The 22164-nt window shown below is 38.8% G+C and overlaps 1 protein-coding gene across 1 annotated transcript in view; it reads right to left on the bottom strand.

Annotated features, from left to right (window-relative positions):
• Positions 1-22164, bottom strand: part of LOC103471072 (uncharacterized protein KIAA1211-like) — a 50201-nt gene that overhangs the window by 22738 nt on the left and 5299 nt on the right. The window contains exons 2-3 of the mRNA XM_017307009.1: positions 3333-3382; positions 167-249 (exon numbers count right to left, since the gene is read on the bottom strand). Of these exons, the coding sequence (XP_017162498.1) occupies positions 167-249; positions 3333-3382 (133 nt within the window). The remainder of the gene's footprint in view (positions 1-166; positions 250-3332; positions 3383-22164) is intronic.

Here is a 22164-nt window from a genome sequence, read left to right as displayed (position 1 = left end):
CCAGTCTCACTGCACACTCAGATCAGTTTCAAAGTAGCTGTCCTAGAAAACCCTCARTTCAAGTTGAAAAAAATTAAAGTTAAAAGGAAAATCATGGTCCTCTGCATATTTGTAGGCTCTATTGAAAATAAACTAAAACGTCAAACAGACTCTCGGCTATACGTACCTGAGCAATCCTCCTGAACCTCAGCCGGCTCCTGATTGGTCGCCACKTCTGGAGATCCTGATGCCATGACAGCGCTGTCACTGCTGAGGGGACACAGAGACAGAAATGATGAGCATCACCTTATAATGCAATTACATGAAGTYCCTGATGACTTTCTGAAAGGAGAGCGCGGTAAGGCAGGGAAACATGGGATGCATTAGTTGAAAGATGATGCAGTCATAAAATTAAAGCCGTTGTAGTTTGTTCAGCAGCAGCAGAGCTGAAGGGCCTCTTAGCTGAAATAAATACTCAGTCATTCGCACTGTAATATTGTGTTCATTTTTCAGGCAGCAAAGTTTCAATTTGTATTTTTTWAAAAAGTCATGTTTCAAGTTCCACTGATGTTTAAAACCAGATCGTTTATACGACATCACCGTCCCGACCCGATCTCCCGTCCGATTCTTCTCCACAATCCAAACATCCCGACAGAGGAATCTCAGCTCCGCTTCCAGAGGTCTGTTTCTCCGCGCTAAAATGTTTACGTCGTCCAAAGAGCCGATGCCCAGCAACCTCCAACACAAACTCAAACTCGACCAGGAGATCGCTTTGTTTAGATGCACCTGGTCAGTGCAGTCAGCACAGAGCGCGGACCTTGGGATGCTAAAGAAAGTGGATAAGCTAAAGTTGGGATAGTTGAAAAGTGAGCTTTTAAGAAAAGTTTTTTACTGAATTATGGGTGTTTTTTTAACACAAAGTTCAAATGAGTCACATTAAGTTTCCAATCRATTGCTGACTGTACTGTACAGCACTTCCTGTATAGTTTTGGCAGGAAGCTAATTCATTAGCTGCATTAGCTTCACGGAAGAAGCTAATGTTTCATTTGGTGAAATTATTCTGGATACAGTTAAGTCCAAGAAAGTAAAAACATTTTTTACTTTAGCACATGTACATTTTGCTTAAACAGTCGGGTACGACAAATTAATAAGCTTGGATTTTTTTATTGTTACTGCTAGTTTATTTTATGCCCAATACAGTGGAAGAAAACTGTTCATTTCGGCACTTTTTCCTTGTAAAAGGACTTCATAGGAAACACTATGGTAACCCGTTTTAGTGATTTTGAAGTTGTACATTTTTAAAATCTTAACATACTTCGACACAAGTGATCCAAGCAGACCTTTAGAAATATATGTTACTTTTATTGTGCTAAAATCAAAATAAAGTACAAGAATGAGCGTGCAGTCCCTTTAAACAGGAGAGTGTTTGGTTCTTGGTGCTTTTAGCTGGACCGGAATCTCTGGAAATCTTCTTGTCAGCTGTGTTTACTGTAAGATGTGTGTTATAGAAACAGGAGGAACATTCCAGCGGGCTAGCCGACATGCCTGGGGAAGCGGGGGTGTTTCATCAGTGAYACCATTAGACAGTCATATCAGCTACACAATCAGCATCTTAAAGTCAGGAGATTCATCGTCGATCTCTACTTTCACCTCGTCACTCACAAACAACAAAAACAACAAAGTAAATTGAAATTAGTTTTGAATTTCAGTGGCTCTAATAGTATTATTCTCATGTTGTAGCATTGGCATGAACCTGAGTCAAATAATCCCAAATACCCTTGTTGCTGCTGCTGTGAGCTGCTTGATCATTTCCTGTCTGATGCCACAGGGACACACTATGAGCTCACACACGCATAATAACACACAACTGGAGAGACTTAATAACGTCTCAAGGAAACAGATACAGAACCATGAACAGAAACAAACACGGACATTCATGCCACATGTTCTCWGTGATATAAAAGGATGAGGAGCAAAGATAAGAAATGAGAGGAAATTAGATTATGGAGGTTAACACTCAACAGTTCAGCCATAACACAAGCCTTGATCCGAAAGTCTGCAGACAGTTTCTCCCTTTTATAGTCATTTGAATGTAAAAATAAAGTGTTTTTTATTTTTAATTTTGCTATATGAAGGCAGAAATTTGTGATCAAGTCTCTGYTTTGTTGATAAAATCCCAGCCTTATTTTGCTTCTGACTTTTTTGTTCTAGTTTTAAGGTTAGATTTACCTTATGAACAAAATCAAGCCTTGGCACCAATTTACTTTGGTTTCATTAAGTAATTTTTACCCCTAATCCTAAAAAAATCCTAAAAAAAGACATTTCATCGATAACTTGTTGATAAATTAGTGAGAAGCTTGTTAGCTTTTCACCAAGCTAACAAGCTAATCATGAGTGATGAGTTGTAGCTGATGTGGTGGAGTGATTCAGCCCTCTGGGTTGACCGACGTAACTTCACATAGAGGAGAGGTTATTATTTGGCTGGACAAAACAGAAAATTATTCTTGTATTTCTTTTATACGACTAAAGTCTGCTAACGTAGTCGACGGACATGTATCTGACTAGCTTGTTGCTGTTGTAGCTTTTGTTAGCATGACACAAGAAAAGACCCATTTATCTTATCCACAAATCTAAAAATAAATAAATAAATAAATAAATAAATAAATAAATAAATAAGTTGAATGACTTTTGTTGTTCTACGAAGAAAATTACATTTTGAAAAGCCGTTAAATAAGGGCTAGCAAAGCCTGTGACACGGTCTGCTATGCTAGTTGAATTTTAGCTAACTTTCTGAACTTCAACTTCTACTTCTTTAATATAAAAAAATAAGTWAAAGAGAATGTTAAAATGGCTTTAATTTTTCTTCCTGAAGTATAAACCATTAAAAGCTTTTAAAACGGTGAATGTTACATCTAAACTACATTTGTACCAACTGTGTGGTAGGTTTAGCACCAATTCTTGAAGACACATTTTATATATTTCCAGCAATGCTACAGCAATTCAGAAAAATAATCCAGGACAATATGTTTCACATATTCTATTTTGCAGTCGTTTCATATGGAACAGTCTCTGTTCTAGTTTGTGCCCCTAATGTGGGAACTKAATAGATAAGACACTGACTGTATATAATCAATGGAAAACGTATTTTTAAAAATCTGATCTATATCCTTAACCTATACTTAAAAATTTGTTTTATTTCATTYAGCATATTATTTTCTGAACTGAGAATATTCATGTTAGATGAAAGTAAAGGGGAAATTTTACTTTCATTGGTCCAAATGAGAAATGTGTGGGAAATTTGAGGTGATGAGGGTTCAACTTAAGATTAGGGGTCARGGGTCAAAGTGACTGACCTGTGCCCACTTCCAAAGCTGGCTCCCAATGGTGACATCCTCCGTTTCATCTGAGAGGACACACAAGAAGGAGGGAGAACAGGAACACAGAAAGAAAGAACGATGGATTTGAAACGTTTGGGGGAAACAAAAGTTACAGATTTGAAAAATTAGTTTATAAAGAGTGAGGGGAAAAAAAAGAGGAATGAGACAAACACAAGACAGAGAGAGCAACTGGGGTCAGAGAGAGGGGTTGTGGGAAAGCAGTGTGAAAGGAAAGAAGAGTTTGTTAGATAAACAGAAGAATATTTGGACAGAGAGAGAGAGGCTAAATGAAAAACAGACTTACAGTAAACACAGACCTGCTAACAGAGCCCAGCAGTGAAACTTACAAGCTAAGARAAGCTCATTGAAATCTCTTGTTAGCTTCCTTTCTTATTTATGAAAAGTTTTTTTTCCTTCATTGTATTAGTGCAGGGTTTACTAACTCAGCAAACTGAAAACTGGGTTTAATCTAGTAATTTGACCAATTACAAATGTGSATAAAAACCAAATCTAACCTGACCTTTTTGATTAATTCAAATAGTTATATCAAATATAAAAAACTTACCAAAAAACTAACATATTAGTTTTACACAGCTACTTTTCTAAGTTYCTGTATTAGCTAGCTGGACCGCATATGTAACATTATTTTTCACCTTAACCATAAGATTACTAAAGCTATAAACTAGAGGTGTGCCGATCGATCGGCCACCGATCATAATCGGCTGATTTCCGTGAAAAAGTCTATGATCGGTGATCGCCGATCACGGTCTCTTGTTGCCGATCACACAAACCGATCACCTGCATCTCATTTCGCAGCCTGCCTGTGCAACTGGTCTCCTCTTTCCTTCACTCTGCGCAAACGCGCAGCAACAAATTCTAAGCGATGTGGAACTATAACGCACTGAGTGAATGGGGACGTTTGCGTGTTGCGGCGGAAAATTGAAGCACATGGGGTGAAGCACGTCAAAATGCATCAACACAACGAATCTAATATGACATAAAAACAATGCCATACTTGACGGAGTTTGGCTATATCGAGGCTCACTGCAGTAAAAAAGACATACAGAGGATCAGATAGCAGATAAAGCAGCGCACAGCTACAAACACTCACCCGGATTAGCATGACGGTCAGAAAGCTAAACAAATAACCCGCAAAATTATTTAAGTCTTCGAGCTGCGATGTAAGACGCTGGTTCTGCTCTCGCTGTTGAACCTCTGCTACGCGATACAGGTAGTAATATTTCCCAGACGGAGCGCCGCTTCTGCTCCACCTGGTAGTGACTCTCACACCAAACCTCTGTTTAAAGCTGCAGCATCCAACTTAAAAAAATCAATTTTACATACATATTAAAACTTTCGATGTCCTAACATGAGACAGATAATCTCTAAAAAAATAATCGATCTCCTCTGCCTCCTCCCTTTTCTACATAATTACTCTGCTCAGTCAGAAACAGCCAATCAGAATCAGCTAGCTGCCATGCTAACAGGAAGTTTTCATTCAGTAACTCAGGATTGTTTATTGTAATGGACCTGCATTTGCCTTTGAATGTTAAGTTTTATACTTGAATTTTTTGGTAATGTTGAGAAGTTTTATTTTGACTCTTTGCATTATTTAGCCTCTTCAGAGCCTTCATGTGTTTTCAGTCTGTTAAAGATAGTATTACTGATAGCAGTACAATTTGCACAATGCCCGTTTTGTTTTGTTCTTGGAAAAAGTTATTAAAAACAAGTTTTTGTCTAAATTAAGGTGAATTCATGGTTCCTTTTTCCACATAATGTAACCGGTAGTGTTTATGATTAAAAAAATAATAATTATGTGATCKGTATGGGTGATCGGCCCTCATGGGTGATCGGMATCGGCAGGAAAAAACCTGATCAGCACATCTCTACTATAAACGTTTTTGCTTCTTTCCCGTCAGTTTTGTCCTTATGTGTAAATTTTTCGTTCTGTTACGAAGCTAAATCTRCTAGCCAATATGCTAGTATGTCCCAAGGTATTTTGCAAATTGTTTTCTGTTGACACATAGCCTGACAAAGTAATATTAGCGACCACGGTAAACCCAAACCACATGGAAARAGACACTTTGACAAACACTGATGGGAAGAAAATTGTGGTCCAATCCATACTTGGATACAATCTCCAGATGCCTGATGTGCCATCCTCATCTGTTTAATCCATTATAAACCAGCATAAACACCATAAGAATGTCCAGTGATGTTACCCATCAGGAAGGAGACGGGTCTGACACACACACACACGCACACACACACACACACAAATGTGGGTGCAAAATGTATCAATCAACTCCACCGCAAAAGCAACAAATACCATGAAGATGTTGGCTGAAGGTCACGGSTGCTTTCTGATGTGTATGCAGAGGCGTTATAGTCATATCTCCGTTATTAATCCCATCATTTAYGCACACACAAACAGCTGTTAAATACAAAAAGTGCTGATTTGAAATAATTTTTATGTCGACGTTGTGGCGCCCACTCAAGCACAGCACCTATGTGCGTTGCATATAGTGCTTTCTGCGTCACTGCTAAAGGTGAGAGAGTGTCAAGAGTCCTTTACCAGTATGGGCTAAAAGGACACTCAGAGAAGAAGAGGGCAATCAATCAATCAATCAATCAATCAATCAATCAATCAATCAATCAATCAATCAATCAATCAATCAATCAATCAATCAATCAATCAATCAATCAATCAATCAATCAAGTTAGCAAACAGCAGGTGGAACTGAGCATCAGCTGAACTCATTATAAGGGCTACTTCTGGTAAAACATTGTTAAAGGGTTCATAGAGGAGTCATGATGTGTTGACTTCCTGAAGGCGGAGTTTCAGAAAGCGCAGGAGCTTCTTAAAGAGACAGAGGCCTAATTTCAAGTCATTAAATTAGGAAGTCAAATTTAAAGTCATATTTGAAATGCATAGCATTTTTATGACAACTTAAGCTAACATAGTGACTTGATTGTGCAATAAAATGACACAATGTGGCAGRAAAAAATGTATCACTGCCGTTTTAAGAATATTTGGTGGCCTGACAAGATKTTTGCACATAATGACATGTATGACACTATTTCAGTTTTAATAGGATTTAAATCTGGGCAGAGTTGAAAGGCACAAACCTTTCAACTCAGAGCAGTTCTGGTCGGGTTGAATGGGCCAAAACTTCTATATAACTTCTAAACCTATTGAAAAAATCTTGTGGAACAATAAGTGAAGAGATGCATTCATGTCATGCACTTTAAAGCTAATGAAACGAATGAAAACATCTACCATTGTGACCAATTTTAAACCCAGCATATGCAATAACAGCCTTTCACAAGCAGACACATAAAAAAGGGCGTAACGGACATTGGAAGCGCCGCCGACTCTCTCAGCCCATATTTTACCCATTTACCAACAAACCCAAACTCCACGGCCAACTCGCAACACCAGCCTTATGGGAACAGAAACATTTGTTCTGTTGTAAACAGTGTTTACTTTTATATCAACTCTAATGTCACACGCTTGTCTTTTCTTTTTCTTTCCCAGCTTATTTTTCTCCACGACGGTTTCCTGGCAGCTTTTTATGAACTTGGTTTTGTTTCAGATCCTAATCCTTCAGCAGCATTAGTTTGGACTCGGCACGAACCCTCCCAAGTGCATCATTAGCTTTATTTGGAGATCCATGAGGATGTGCATGCGGGAGACTGCCTGTGTGTGTGTGTGTGTGTGTGCGTGTGTGTGTGTGTGTGTGTGTGTGTGTGCGTGCGTGTGTGTGTGTGCCCGTGCGCGTGGGTGCGTGTGTGTGTACACGAGTCACATTACGTAAGTATGGATTAACACACTGAGGTATTCGGAGCAGTAGTGGGTGGGTAGGGGCGGGGGGTTCTTTTATTAGCGGGTTGTAAAAACCTCATTAACACCTGCACACTCCACATGTAAACATGTCTTTATATGCCTGTAAGTTGAAATCTGTGCAAAAACGTGGAATCAAAAGAGGTTTTAGCGATTCAGCATCCAGTCACTTATGGATCGTCCATCCAAGGGAGACACAAAGTACTCCAAAAAACGGACCAACGGCATGCAAAGAAACGTTGAAATTGAGGTTAATGACAGAAAAGGAGGGATGGATTTAGAAGTGAACTGTGAACTTTGCTGTCCCCGTTGACTTTAGCTTAACTTTGTCCACAGGATTTCTGTACTTATGACGTAAAGTAAATCCAGTCTTGTTGAGTCTTAATCCCTCAATGGAGCTAGTGTTACTGAACCCTCGGCACCGCAGCTTTACGGTGCCGACTGTCTGCTGCAATCACTAGAGATATGCAAAAACCTGACGTAACGTCTGATGGAGGGTTCTGATCTCCAATTATAAAAGCAACTCTCTAAGCAAGGAGAATAAACCTGCTTACAGCCACACCGTTTCTGTTTACACTGCAAAAAACACAAAATCTTACCAAGAGTTTTTGGTTTAGTTTATACCCGTTTTATCTTAGCACACTTGAAATAAGACAAAACTTCTTATATGTAAATTTTTCGCAAGACATAGGAGCTTGTTTTAAATCAATAATTCTTTAATATTGATGAAAAAGGTTCACTGGCAGGTTATTTCACAAACAATACATTTTTCAATGTTATAAGTTAAATAATCTGCCAGTTGAACTAGTCATTCCTTTAATTACTGCATTTGTTTACATTTTGTCAATGTTGAACTTCAATGAATTTTGTTGATTTTTTATGCAATAATGGACCAACACAAAATAAAACTTACTGGTGTACTTGTGAAGTGAAGCATTAGTACACCAGACTTGATATTATTTGACGTGCTTGACAAATATTATGGTAGGAGTGTATTGGTAGGAGAGAAAAAACAAATCCAGATTTTCCATAAATTAAATCTTCAAACAGAAAATTGGATTAACTGATAGTCTTTCTACTTTGGSTTCATTGTAATACTAAATATAGGCACCAGATTATGAGTAGACTACCTACATTTGTGGCTTTAACATACCAAAATGTGAGAATTTAGATTTTGTTTAAGAAACTGTTTGTCAAAGTGTTTTTCRGCAGGATAAAACTGAATTAATTGGAGGTAATGTACCAGAAATGGAGTTCAGTAAACACGATTGGTATAAATTGATTTAAATCACTAGAATAATTAAAGAGCACAGAAAAGATAAAGCAGCAGATGGATAGTTGCATAAAGAACAAATGTAACTGAATAAAGCAGAAATCTTTAAATGGAGAAAAAGGCAAAAATCCCAKTGAAGCACCAGATAAATCTCAGACAGCAGTATTAAAAGTTCTCTGACTATTTTCAGTCAGCTGTGAACAGAAGACAGCCTCYGGCTSTGTGGCTGTTCGTTCTGAAAGTGGAGCCATGTGAGAGCTGTTAATGCTGAATTTCCCGACAGCTTTGGTGAACGGAGAAGCTGTTGTCTGTCGTACGTTCCTCGTCGGACGGGAGCAACTTTCACTCTTTTCATGCAAAGTTAGCGGGGAAAAAAAAATCGCCACATTTCATCATGTGGATTCTATTTTAGAAACCTAATCTGAAACGTTAGGAGTTTTTTGGGAGTTTTTTTTTTTTAGCTCTCCAGCCTGGAAGGATATAAGGGATATTATTATTAATTATTATTATTATTATTATTATTATTATTATTATTATTATTCTCAATCGGAGACACAAATCTAGTGTCAGGAGGCAAAGCTGAGCAGAGGAAGTTGTTCCCAGTAACATGGTGAGTTTATGACAAGCTGACTGTCTTTAATTTTTTAAAATGTGACGCAGATATTATTAGTCAAGGCAGCAGAACCAATAAACTTGACTCGCTCGGGGGAAAAAAACAYGACAGGGCATCTATGATTAGGTCTGTTTCAAATGGGAATCATGATGGTTCATTCCTTCTTTATCCTTGATTCAAAAAGAGTTGCATACAAATTGGAACACTGGAAAACCGCTACTTGTCCTTCGCCATTAAAATACTGAGATAAAAATTTAACTACCTCCAGAAACTAGAATCAGAACTCTGACTGGGCCACTCCAGAACGCACCGTCGGCCAGAAGAAACATGTTGATAAAATTAAAAGATTACGTTCAACCTACATCTGCCAAGAGAGTGAAAAGTCTTGGGCTTAACTGTGGCATCCTAGTGACTGCTTGTTCACATTGGGCCGTAAACACCAGTGACCTGAATGTGTCATGAGGAGACCATGAGGCCGTTTCAGGAACACCCGGTCTCCACATCCACTCACCACCAGATCTTCAGATTCAGTGAAACATTTGGTCCTCCAAACATCTTAAATATCTAAATGTTTTAGTAGCTTTACTAAACCAGTGTTCAACATGTTCAGATCCAGTTCTGACAGAGCTCAAGCCCTCATCTGCTACCTCCAATCTTCATCACCCCTCCCAATAACAATCATCATCTTATGTGGTTTCTATTAAGACATGAATCCAACCATTAACTCTTAACTGACTGGTTGACTCAATGAAACATTAGGAAAACCATCACTCAATATTTGACTTTAATTTCAGTCATCACCTACTCCACTACTCTCTGTCATTTTTCAAGTGTCAGTCACTAAAGCCCCATCTCTGTTGTCGAGTTTCACTCTAGCCCAGGGGTGTCAAACTCCAGTCCTGAAGGGCCGCTGTCCTGCAGTTTTTAGATGTGCCACAGGTACAAAACACCTGAATCAAATGGCTTAATTATCTCCTCAGTTCTCCAGAGCCTTGCTAATGACCTAATTATTCTATTCAGGTGTGGTGCAGCAGAGGCACTTCTAAAAGTTGCAGGACACCGGCCCTCGAGGACTGGAGTTTGACACCCCTGCTCTAGCCTGTTAATGTCTGGTTCGGTTCTAGTCAAGTTGGGTCCGTCTCCATTGGAAAGTCTGTTCCTCACTACCTGAGAGGAACATGGGCGGACGATGAGTGCGCAGGAGATGTGGACAACACTCCGATGATGCCGCCTTGCGCGTGTACCCTTGGACGGCCGGTTTATCCAAAATCTCTTAGCACATTTGTTCTTTTGCTGTCCAGTTGATGCTGCATGCGCTCTTCTGCCACAGTTTATAGAAAGGCCTATACCTCAAAGTGTGACCATGGGACTATCGATTTGCAGATCGCCAACTACTACGGTCTCGTTGTGGATTCCACGTGTCAGTCAATGAATGCTGTCTGCTGCCAATCAAATCAACTTTGTGCAACTCTGGCTTGGCTTGCATCAATCTATTAGAGATTCATAACCTCCTAGCAGCAGAGTCTCTTCCAGAGTATGAACATTTACTGTGATACACCCAGGAAGTAGTCAGTGTTGATTCATCTTTGAACAGTACTTAGAACTGTAGTAGTCATGCTAGAGTGAGTCACGTCACTATGCAATATTAATATTACCCTTTGCACTGCAGCGATGTGCATTATCTGGCCAGTCAGCTGTCTTATCATTGCTTGTGACGCCCACCCACAGTGTAAGAGACGATGGCTGAGATGTTTAAGCACATCAAGGAGTATAGCACTATTGACTGTAGATCTGGGTCTGCAACTCCAGTCCTGCAACTTTTGAGTGCGTCCCTTCATCAACAGACGGATTTAGCCTCTTTGGGAAGTCATTAAGCTTTACAAAGGTCGTCACTCATTCATTTAATCCAGATGTGCCGGAACAGGGAGGCATCCACAAATTTAAAGACAAAAGAAGACTGGAGTTACAGAAACCTGCTGTAGATGTTCCAGAATGGTAAACTAAAAAAAAAGTTCAAACAAACTAAAAAGAAAACTTGCTGCAATGAAAATGTTCTTTGATTCCTTCAGAACAGAAGTTGTGCAATACATCACACTGGAAAAGATGAGGCACCGTTCAAAGGTTCTGCATTCACTGAGATATTTGTCAATTTTACAGATTAAAAAATGACTTAATTATCTATTAGAGAATAATCTGGTGAAAAAACAGCACCAACAGTTACTGCAGTACTCTGATAGTAAAGTAATAACTGTTCTTTAATCCAGTTCATTTCCAGAGTTGTTTTGGGTGGTGAATGTGTCATTTTCTCCCAAACATCTCTAATTGTCTTTTATGAAAACGTTCCACGTTAAAAAGTAGGCATCTGTTCCTTTAATAGCTTTTCCAGAAGTTTTTCCAAACCCATCTCTGATCCTCAATGTGAACCAGACGGCCGTAGAAGGACATTAAACTATATGAAGAATGTGGAGTGATAACGGCTCCAAGCCAATACCTTTGGATCTCCACCTCAATTTTCTGCCTCGTTTTTCATAAGTTCAGTTTTTTTCAAACTAGTGTTTCTCCAGCTGTGCATTACTAACGAGGAACATGTTGTTTAAGACCTTGGTATTTCCTCAACACCTTTGGAATATGAAATTATTAATAATACACGGGGCTCAATTTCTCTGGAAAGTGAAGTGAAAGCTCTATATATTGAAAGCTGAATATTCTATGTTAAGTATTATCTATTAATATCCATTATTTGTCACGCATCTATTGCGATATATATTGTTATTAATTTATTATCCAGTCGTAAAATTTCTAAATAAACGCAACTATGACTCCAGTGCGTCTTATGTTTGTTTCAGTTTCAGTGCTAAATATGAATTAGAATTTAAAGTGTATTGGTCTTTGAGAATGTGTTTGTGCATTATTACGCATTATTTCTTGAAAACAACAATATTATTGTTTATCACAATAACTTCTGGGAAAATTGATCACCCGGCAAACATCTGTTATTGTGATGGGCCTGCCACGGCCTATGTCACCCAGAATGCCGTGTGGTTCTGAATCTGAGTTCAGTGAAATTATTATCTATCGATATCGATCAAGTGTCTGTAGCAACATACATTTTTATTGATTTATTGGTCAGGCCTAACCTAGCAATATGACTTTTGATGTCTGAGGAATGCCAGACCATGTAATTAATTTTGGGTTTTCATTTAGTCATAAAGGTAAAAATCATCAAAACTGACAGAAATACCATGAAATGTGTCACTCTTTATGTAATTAATGAAAGAAACACACTTTTTTATCAGCCTTTAAGGCCCAGAAGTTAAGAAGTTAAATCAGATCTTGGAATCGTTGCAGGCAGCTAACATGTGAAGAGACCGTGTTTCTGAACATCAACTGAGATAAATCTCAGATAAACCAGAATAAAGCATTCAGCTTCTGAGGCCAGAATTCCCGACCGCATCATTCTGGATCCTGGTAACCCATCAAAACAATCTAAACCAGTTCTGCTGGCGGGTCGATCACAGTTCAGTTCAGGTCAATTTAGGAAAATCTTCTCTTTTACGTCAAGTTGTAAAAGAAAGTGAAAGAAGAGGAGGAAAATTCAAATGATTTGTGTTGGAGCGTGACATGATGGAGAGCAGAACTCTGAGAAAGACACGGCCGCCGTGCCTGTCGGGTAAAATGAAGAGGAAAATTGAGCTTTGAGTTTGAACTTTTGCCCCAAAATACTAAACAGTAGTTTAGTATCGGCGGCTCCTAAGTGAAGGATGTTGGTAGAAACAAACCACATGAAAACGGGGAACGCACCGTTTTTTTTTTTTCAGTTGTTAAAATAGAAACATGGGATTTAATTTAGAGAACTCTTTGGAACAAGATCACTCATTGTATCACTCACAATATTATTATTATAATACATTATTTGTACCCGATTCTGTACAAAAATACAAGCCTTAGCTGGTAACAGAATCTCAGTGTGCTGTGGTAACAGTATTAATACTAAAACATAAATGCATAACATGAATTAATTGCTTTTACATAAAACCAGGAAAAGATAAATATATGTGAGATATGTAATATATGCTAAAGAGTTTATTGTCACAGCTACATATTAATATTATTTTTTTTAATTCGGATGCATAAAAACATAAGCATAGCACAGGATAAAGACAGGTTTTCTTAATTGTGGTTACCGCACATAATATGATCAGTTTTAATTATTAATATTTAATTATTATCGTATCAATATTATCTATACGTTGGCTCAATAGACAGCAATGAAGCCTGGACAACAGCTGTTCAAAAGTTGAACATTTTATACTTTTGAAACGCATAAATCTCTGTTTTTTTTCTTTCTTGAATATTCTTTTAGATTAATCTAAGATGCCAGGTTTTTTTCTAGAAAGTTTTTGACCTTTCAAACTTTCTGATGCATTACAAAATTTCTGATATTAATGTCAAAATTGCTGAATGTCATGCCAGAAATCTACCCCTCTTTTTTTCCCCCCCATCTACAACGGGCCTAATATTTCCCAGCATGGTCACTAAAATGTTACTTTGAAGCATTGACAAATAGTTTGGGAAGCACTGTTCGTGATAGAGAAGTTAATTTAGCCTTGTTTCAGCCAGCTGACTCAGAAAATCAAACTGCAGGAATGTTATGATAGAAAATGTCGTTTTTAAAACCTTGGTTAAATTTGCTGTTGCTGTAATGCATTTCTGAGCTACTCCCACATTTGTTACACAATAATACTGAACACATTGATAGATTTTGTCCCGTTTCAAATAAATTCATGTTGGTTTTTTAAAACCTTTTAGCTGTCACCCTTAAACATGTAGGTCAACGCTTCCTCCTGGTTAATAAGGGGTTAATAAACTGTTCAGGATAGTCGATCAGACTCATATTTTTACAGCTGATGGTATTTATTTTACGTTTCACTCCTGAGTTTTGGTGGCAGCTCAGAGCCGGTCCTGTGAGGCTCGGCGGTTCCTCCCTCCCCTGGAACGTCTGACTGAAGCGAGCTCCGCTCTTAGCAACAAGCCCTACATGGACTCCGGACAAAAACACCTCCATCAGTCTCTCTGGACAGAACGCATTAATCTGCGGCTGCAGCACCATTCCTGCCATCCAGACAGGCCTCTGCTCCGCTTAGAGCAGAAGCACAAGGAAACGCACTAAGAAATTAAGAACAGAGATTTCGTAACAAGGCGAACTGCACCAGGTGAGCCTGACTCAAACACCACTCCGGGAATTTAGTTTTATCAGCTGGTAAACTCCTTCATGCTGAAAACAAAATATTTATGCATACATATCCACGTGGTTATCGGAAGCTTTCTCTCCAAATATGATTATTCAATATGATATTGTGGCAATCTGTAGCAGCGTGGCTCGTTCAGGGACTTACCTGGTTTGTTATTCATGCAGCAGGTGAATAACATTACATTAACATTAACATTACATTACATTTGAAATGTTCATTACATTTCAAATGTAATGAACATTTGAAATGTGCATTACATTTCAAATGTAATGAACATTTGAAATAAAATGATCATTACAGCAACAGTCAGCTCTCTGGTACTACTGAAAGTTAAATATATTATTATATTTATAATAATAATAATAATAATTATTATATTTATGACCCTTTAAAAGTAAAATGTAGAAAAAGGTTAACTAGCAATGCTAATCAGAGTTATTGTCAAAATAAAGATCAGATCGTAGGAGTGGGCAATATGGACTCAAGGTTTTATCACAATATTTCACAGTACTATTGCGACAACGATAAAAGTGGGGATAAGAATGATTTATTACTTATTTTTTAGGGAACTATGACTGTGACTGTGTCACAGCAACTATAACCCCACTAACACAAATAACTTTTAAAAACATTCCCATTTGAAATGTGCTGCTTCAGGACAATAGTCACATAAAGAAGTGACTGCACATTTTCATCATATTTTTACATGTATTGGTATTTATTGATATATCAATGACTGTAACTAAAACACTCATATCTACACACATAATTGTTTCCTTTATGAATTGGTGCAGTAGGAGAGATTCTTGGATGCCTGTAATGTTTGCTTTTGGTGATTCACACCTTAAACTGGGTCATGCTAGTGTATCGTGGAGCAGCATGTTCCTGTGTTTATGATGTAAAACACTTTTAACTGCCTGGTTGCTGAAATGTGCTTCACAAAGAGACTTCATTTATCAATACGGGACGCCTTCTTTAGAAAAGAAAAAAAACAACAATTGTTTTAAATAGAAATGTGAGCAAAACATATTGTTCATATTGTTTATTATTTGAGAACATAGTTGATATCAAGACACTGAATATTTGTTTAATCCAAAGGTACATTTGTGGCATGTATTATTGAATAAAGTCTCTTCTAATACAGAAGTTTGATTTAAATGCATTCTGAAGGTTACGAGTTACTAAGAACATTTGAATAAAACCTCTACAAACGCATTACACTACATTTGCCACGATAACAAATGTTGCTGGACAATAAATTGTCCCAGAAATTATCGTGACAAACGACAATATTATTGTTTTTGAGACCATTGTCAAGAATTATAACAATAATGGCATAGTAGCAGATTTTCACCATATCAAAAACCAATAAACTTTAATTTTCAAAAGAAAACTTAGCGTTGGAGCAGGAAGATAATTAAAATAACCGAGATACAATACAACAGCCAAAAACAATGAATAAAAGGGAAATTTAAACCACTTACAACAGAAACCATGAACAAAATTACGATGTCTCGGTGAACCAAATTGTCCTTCAAAAAATTATTAATCATCAGAATCCAAATGATTGAGCTCAGTATAATTTATCACGCGATTAATTGATTAATTCCTTATGGTGCCAGGCTTACTTACCCTGCAGACGCATTGACCCGTTCGCACTCACAAGAGCAACTTGGGATTAAATGTCAAAGATTGCCAAACCTACAACTTTTCCCAACTGCAACTCTGCCACCGAGCCACAGTTTTCCCTTTCTGAGTGCCACACAAGTAAAAATATTTGTCTGAGCCGACTCTGCTGCGCGAGCCACAAAAAGTCACGCATTGTTGCTCCGTCCCGGCAGGAATGAAGACACAGACGGTGGAAGGGGACATCTGCGGCCACCGCCACCACATCTACTATCTTTGCTACGAAAAAAGATCCTCCAGTGAAGGCTGAAAACTGAAAGGCAGTCATTATGCTAACCCTCTGCGGCTGAAACGCACTGCCAAGCCCGGAGCGCTAAATTTAGTCAAAGCGCTCAACCCCACAGAGGATCTCCATCAGCCAGGCCAGAAATGAGTTCCAAAGGGTTAAAAAAAAAATTCTGATTGGTGTTTAGTGCAGAACCCATTAGTTGAGCAACAGGACTTGATTCTGTGCCAAGAAAATTGACAGGAAACCACACTCACCCCATTCTGTCGGATGACAGCAGAACACAACAAAAGCTTCTGAAACTCTCTGACTAATCATGAAATCCTGGCACATTCAATCGGTTCCTCAGATCAGCTCTGACTCATGCAGGTTAATACCAAGCCATTGTATCTGCCACAGTCGCAAGGAGTTCAAATAAAATAAAATAAAAATCACAGCTGAAATCAAGATTCCCATTACAGACCAGCATTAGTGTGTTTGTGGTAATGCACATTAAGAGGATTGACCAACATTCCTGCCTCCCAAAGCTGAGTCTGGAGTTACAAAGATGTGAATGAGAACTTTCTGGATGAATCAGTTCAGATGTCGGGTAAACGGTTCAGTAGAAGATGTTGAACAAACTCTAATCTGAGACTTACTTCCTGCCCTTGAAGCATCCGTACAACCCTGCCATGGTTGCAACGTCTGAAAAAATCCTCCCGAAATCAGAACACCTCGTCTTTCGAGAGGTTACTTCCCCCTGGTCTGCAGTCCGGCACCTTCCCTATGAGCTCTCTCCCGTTTCCGCTCAGGAGATGCTGCTCCTTGAGATCAGCTGGTCGTCCAAGGCGAACTGTCCTCTCAACTTCCTCCCTCACAAGACGGTTTGTCCGTAGAAATGTGTCCATGAAACTCTGCCAACTGTCTGGACCACAGAACAGTGAGAGAAAACTATTGTGCAGAACTCGTAGTCAGAAAGTTGGAGGAAAATCCACGAAAATCCCTGAGTGCAGTGGTCAAAAACAATAGACTATGTGACCGAGTGGCTGCTGCATGTCTCCGTCCTCTCTTCCCAGTCACCACAACTGGCAATGCTGCACACAGATGGGTGGAGGGAAGATAGAGAGGGAGGAGTGAGGGCGGGAGGAGACATGTGTGAACAAGATACTGCCCTCTTATCACCTTATTGTTTCATATTTTCTGTTTGGCTGCTCTGTAAAAGATACAGTTGTTGGGAAAAGCACAGGGGTTTAATCACCTCAAACTTCCTGGTTCTTTGGTAGGGATATCAGAGAACCACAATGGCTAAAACAGAGCTTGAAGCGATTCTCTGTATGTTTTGAAGTTTAGTTCAGGGAAGTCATTTAAAAAGGATTCAGTCTTTCTGCAGATTTCTTGTTTTTGCCTTCTTTTTTTTGTCAAAATTAAAATTTTAGCTCAAACAAATATTCACAGAAGACATAGATAAAGTGACTTGAAAATATAATCTTTCAGCACTGTTGTTAAATTACTACTGCAATTTAACACAAGCTGGATTACTTGTCTGACCCAAATCTTTAAAGTAGAAGCTGCCTGACAACATGAAGTAGGCTAAAAAATCTCAAAAAAACAATACATCATGCCTGTAATCTTAAGAATTTAGCTAAACTGAACCAGAGCAAGAAATATTATCTACATATGGAGAAAACAGTGGTGGACCTTCCCAGATGTGGTCAGCCTACCCAAATTACTCCAAGAGTTCACCACCACGGGCCTCAAACATGTAAAACGATGCAAGTTGACCGTTTCCATAACAGTCATGCAACAATAAGAAAGAAAATGGAGCAAAACTGACATTCATGGTGGAGTTTACACAACAAAACATGACAGTACAATGAAAGGACACAAGTTAGTCCAGCTCTGAATAGCTTAAAAAACAAATACATGATTAAAAATAAAAAAATCAACCGTGGCCTAGTCAAAGTCTGAATAGAAGGAACTTTTTACTGTTTGCCTGTAAATGTTTGTGACTCAGTTTTTGTTGGATCAATCTGAACTCTTAGACTGAATGTTAATGACCATTTTGACTAAAATAAAGTGAATGAAATTCAATTTGGGCTCCAGCAGTTTATTTTTCTGTAAAGCAGCAAGAGGTTATAACATAATCTTTTTTTTTTTTTTGGCAATATTTAAAATCAACTGAAATGAGTTACATTACAGCTTTGTGACAACAGGAAAGAAAAATAAATCGATACTCCTTCTGTCCAGACTGGAACCAGAGCCAGAGAGGCTAGCTGATCAAAGCTAACGAAGTCCATGTGAGGGCATCACTAAAACTGATTAAAACTAATCCAGTTCTCCTGCTTCCACATATACAGACCCATTCAGAGTTTGAGCCCAGACTGTAGTCAACAGTCTGCAGGACATCCATAGYACAAGCTGGTCTGCTCCCACCACAGCATGTTCCACACATTCACATCAGCAGAGAACATGAATGCTTCCTAGGCAGAGGAGAAGGGAATGTGCTTATTTATGAATAAATATCAGTATGGACATGTTGCATGCTATTGCTCACATCCAGAAATTTTGCGCATGTAACGCTGGAGGGCAAAAGGACGATTCTTTTACTCACCATCCATAGCTGAACTGCTGCAGTAGAACAATTTTATTAACAAAATAAAACCTGGAGATGCAGGCAAGTCAGTTGTTGTAAAAACGATATTTATCAAACATGACTTAAAAAAAAATTACTTCCTGGTTTAACACCTTGAAATTGGGCTTCTGTCTCTTTAAGAAGCTCCTGCTCTTCAGGAAGTCAATACAACATGGCTCCTCTGTTAACCCTTTAACAACATTTTTACCAGCATTTCACTGAGAAGTAGCTCCTATAATGAACTCATCAGATGCTCAGTTCCACCAGGTGTTTGCTAATTGCTGCTGGCTAGTCTGAAGGAGTCGTGGGCGAGGACTGCTCTTTAAGGCAGAAGCTCTGAGGCTTGGAAAGTGATGCTCTGAGAAAGAGCTGCGTTGTCAAAGGCGGAGCTACGTCTAACCAGGCGTTTTGCACAGCTAAATGGTTGCTATGGAGATTAAAGGATTTCTGAAACATGCATGAAAGAGTCAAGGCAACACTCCAGGAATGTTTTTGATGAGGGAATAGCATTACAACATGATGTAAAGCTCAGAAAAATTGTTTTTACATGATACTGCACCTTCAAGATTTGCAACATCAAATCTTCCTGAACTGTGATTGACAAAAAGATTGAAGTCAAAGTTTCATTCTGATTTATTCAGTGAGGGAATCAGCACTTCACCATCCAACTGGACCTCTGAACTGAATCCTGTTACATAAACACACAGCTTTATCTTGGTCCAGCCACAACTATGAAACCTGGCTCCCCCCCCCCAAAAAAAAAAAACTGGATAAATAGAAAAATCTCATGAATCATCAAACTGTTCAGAGAAGAATGGTGGCAGTGGAATGACTTTCTCAATCCCAACATGTCCAGACCGAATACCGAGTGTGATTTTGCTTTTGCTTCAGACAAGCAGAAGCTGTCCAAATCATGAGAATCTGTGTGTGCATGTGTGTGGATGCGTGTGTGTCAGTGTAAATAAAGAGAAACAGTCTGTATCAGTTCCAGAGCCCCGCAGCTCCATTTCAACAGCATAATACACAAACACACAGTTACTCAGATGAGTTTTGGCACGCTGTGATTAAGAAATCTCCTCCCTTTTTCTCCCCCCCCAACACACACACACACTATTGAGTTCACAAGATGACAAAGCCAATAAACCATCAAGCATAATCTCAGGCAGGCCCAGTACTGATGGAGGATTTTATGGCTTCAATATATGGGTTAGTCGGTAATTCCACCAGTACTTTCAGTATACCACTGGCTTTGCCGCAGATTAAAACCAAGAGCCAGGTTTCTAAGGATTCCTCCTCACTGATTGTGTTTCTCCTACAAACAGTGGGACTTGACATTTTAAAAATAGTATGAAGGGCCCGAGGCTTCGACAACAAAAGAAGTAGCTTGCAGCTGCCAAGTAGACAATCCTATCGTCCCTGTCGAACACTGTGGATTCACTTTTAATACACAGTTTTTGTTGACCTTTTGATAAAAATAACCTGCCACCGTTCATTTCGGTTTACATTGAAAAGTTTAACTTCTGCAGTGGCTTATCGAGGCCAATCAATCAAATGCTTTTAGCACTACGCGGATGAAGCCGCTGTGTCCCCGATAATCAATGTTGCTGATTTTGTGTCCACGGCTGGCCTGCTGCTTATACACACATCCAGCACAATCTGACTTCTACATCAACGCGTTCCTACTTGGGTTTGTTTTTAGCCGCCCTGAGTTGACATGGTTGGCTACAGTTCCAGGTCTTCAATTATGTTGACGTTTTGGCTGCATATTTAGGTACACGGCACAGCTGGGAGGTGAACCTTTGCCCCGGTTTCAAGTCTTTTACAGTCTTTGGCTTTTCATGGAGGTTTCCCCTAACCGTCTTTTCATTATGGCTCAGTTTTAGTGCAAAAATTAAGACTATTGACCACTAAGCTATACCTACTTCCCTGTTGCAACAAGCTATATCTATTCCAAAATCATCTACTGACCTGATCAATGCATTAGCTTTGAAGAGGTTGGTGGCTAATGGGCTCAGACATGCCAGCGTCAAACTGAGACATGCTGGTGACAGACTTGGATATGTTTGTGAGAAGTTTGGACATGCTAGCGGCAAGGTTGTCACCAGCATGCTTCTCGATTTTCGCTACCAAAAAGCTCGAATATGCTAGCAACATCACACTTTCATATTTTTGTTTGTGGAAATAATTAGAGAAACGATGCACTCTTTGACTTCCTCTTCATAATTATGAACTACTACATGTTAGTCTGTCAAATAAATCTCAGTGAAAAAGATGAAAGTTTGTGGATGGAATGTGAAAAATGTCAACAACAAAAAAATTCAAGGTGTATGAATATTTCTGCAGGTCATAATAACCCATTTAGGAAAAATCCTTCTATCCCAAAGCAGAAACAGGAATGTAAACCCACTGCTTCAGGAAATTCACAACATCTGCAGCAATACCTGAACCACCTGCCTTAGAACTATCCACCATTCTTACCAAACAGGAGAAAGACTGTAAAACAAAAAAAACACACAAAAAAAACACCTAACCAACGCCTCTGGATGAATTTCCCAACGCTGGCGAGTCAAAACAGATCCACAAGCATGACGCAACTGCTCCACTGCACACTTACACATGTGTATATGCAGATGTCAATCCCATGACTTTCTGTTTACAGAGCCAAGAGGAATGTCGGCCAGTTTCCCTTCACAGCGAAAGAAAAAAGTGGATCTAGGCATTTCCTGGAACAACTCTCAGTCTGGAGCCACAGGGAGAGAAACAGGGAGAGAAACCATAAAAACAGAAGATCAGGAGGAAAGAAGAGTGGGGTTAACTCTGAACGCTAAGGAAAAATGTAAGTGATAACAGAGAAGCAGCTTAAGCTACGTCTCTAACAATTACTGTGCTTCAATTTAAACCCAGAACTAATTTTAAAAATAGTTTATTATTTTAGCTAGAAGAGAGCTGCCATAATCCAAGACATTAAAACATAACCCTGAGTAAATTTTGAAAAAAACATTTAAAAAATAATAATAATAAAAAATAATAATAATGCCCTCTACTGGCAGCAGCTGCTAGATTTTCAGGTGACATCAGTTCCTAAAGGAGAAATCACAGCAGATCTTTCTGCAGACTCACTTAGCTCAAGGCATGGTGTAGTTACCATAACAACGTTAAAGTAGATTTATTTATACAAGATTTATACAAGTGTTAAAAGCTTCAAAACCACAAACATCTCCTCCAATAGCATTGCTACGAATAAACTTCTTTAAGTTAGATGCATTTTGTTGACCAGAGTTCTTTTTATACAAATATTATATA

Source organism: Poecilia reticulata, linkage group LG10 (genome assembly GCF_000633615.1).
Source record: "Poecilia reticulata strain Guanapo linkage group LG10, Guppy_female_1.0+MT, whole genome shotgun sequence".
Taxonomy (NCBI): Eukaryota; Metazoa; Chordata; class Actinopteri; order Cyprinodontiformes; family Poeciliidae; genus Poecilia; species Poecilia reticulata.
This window is presented reverse-complemented; position numbering and strand designations above follow the sequence as displayed.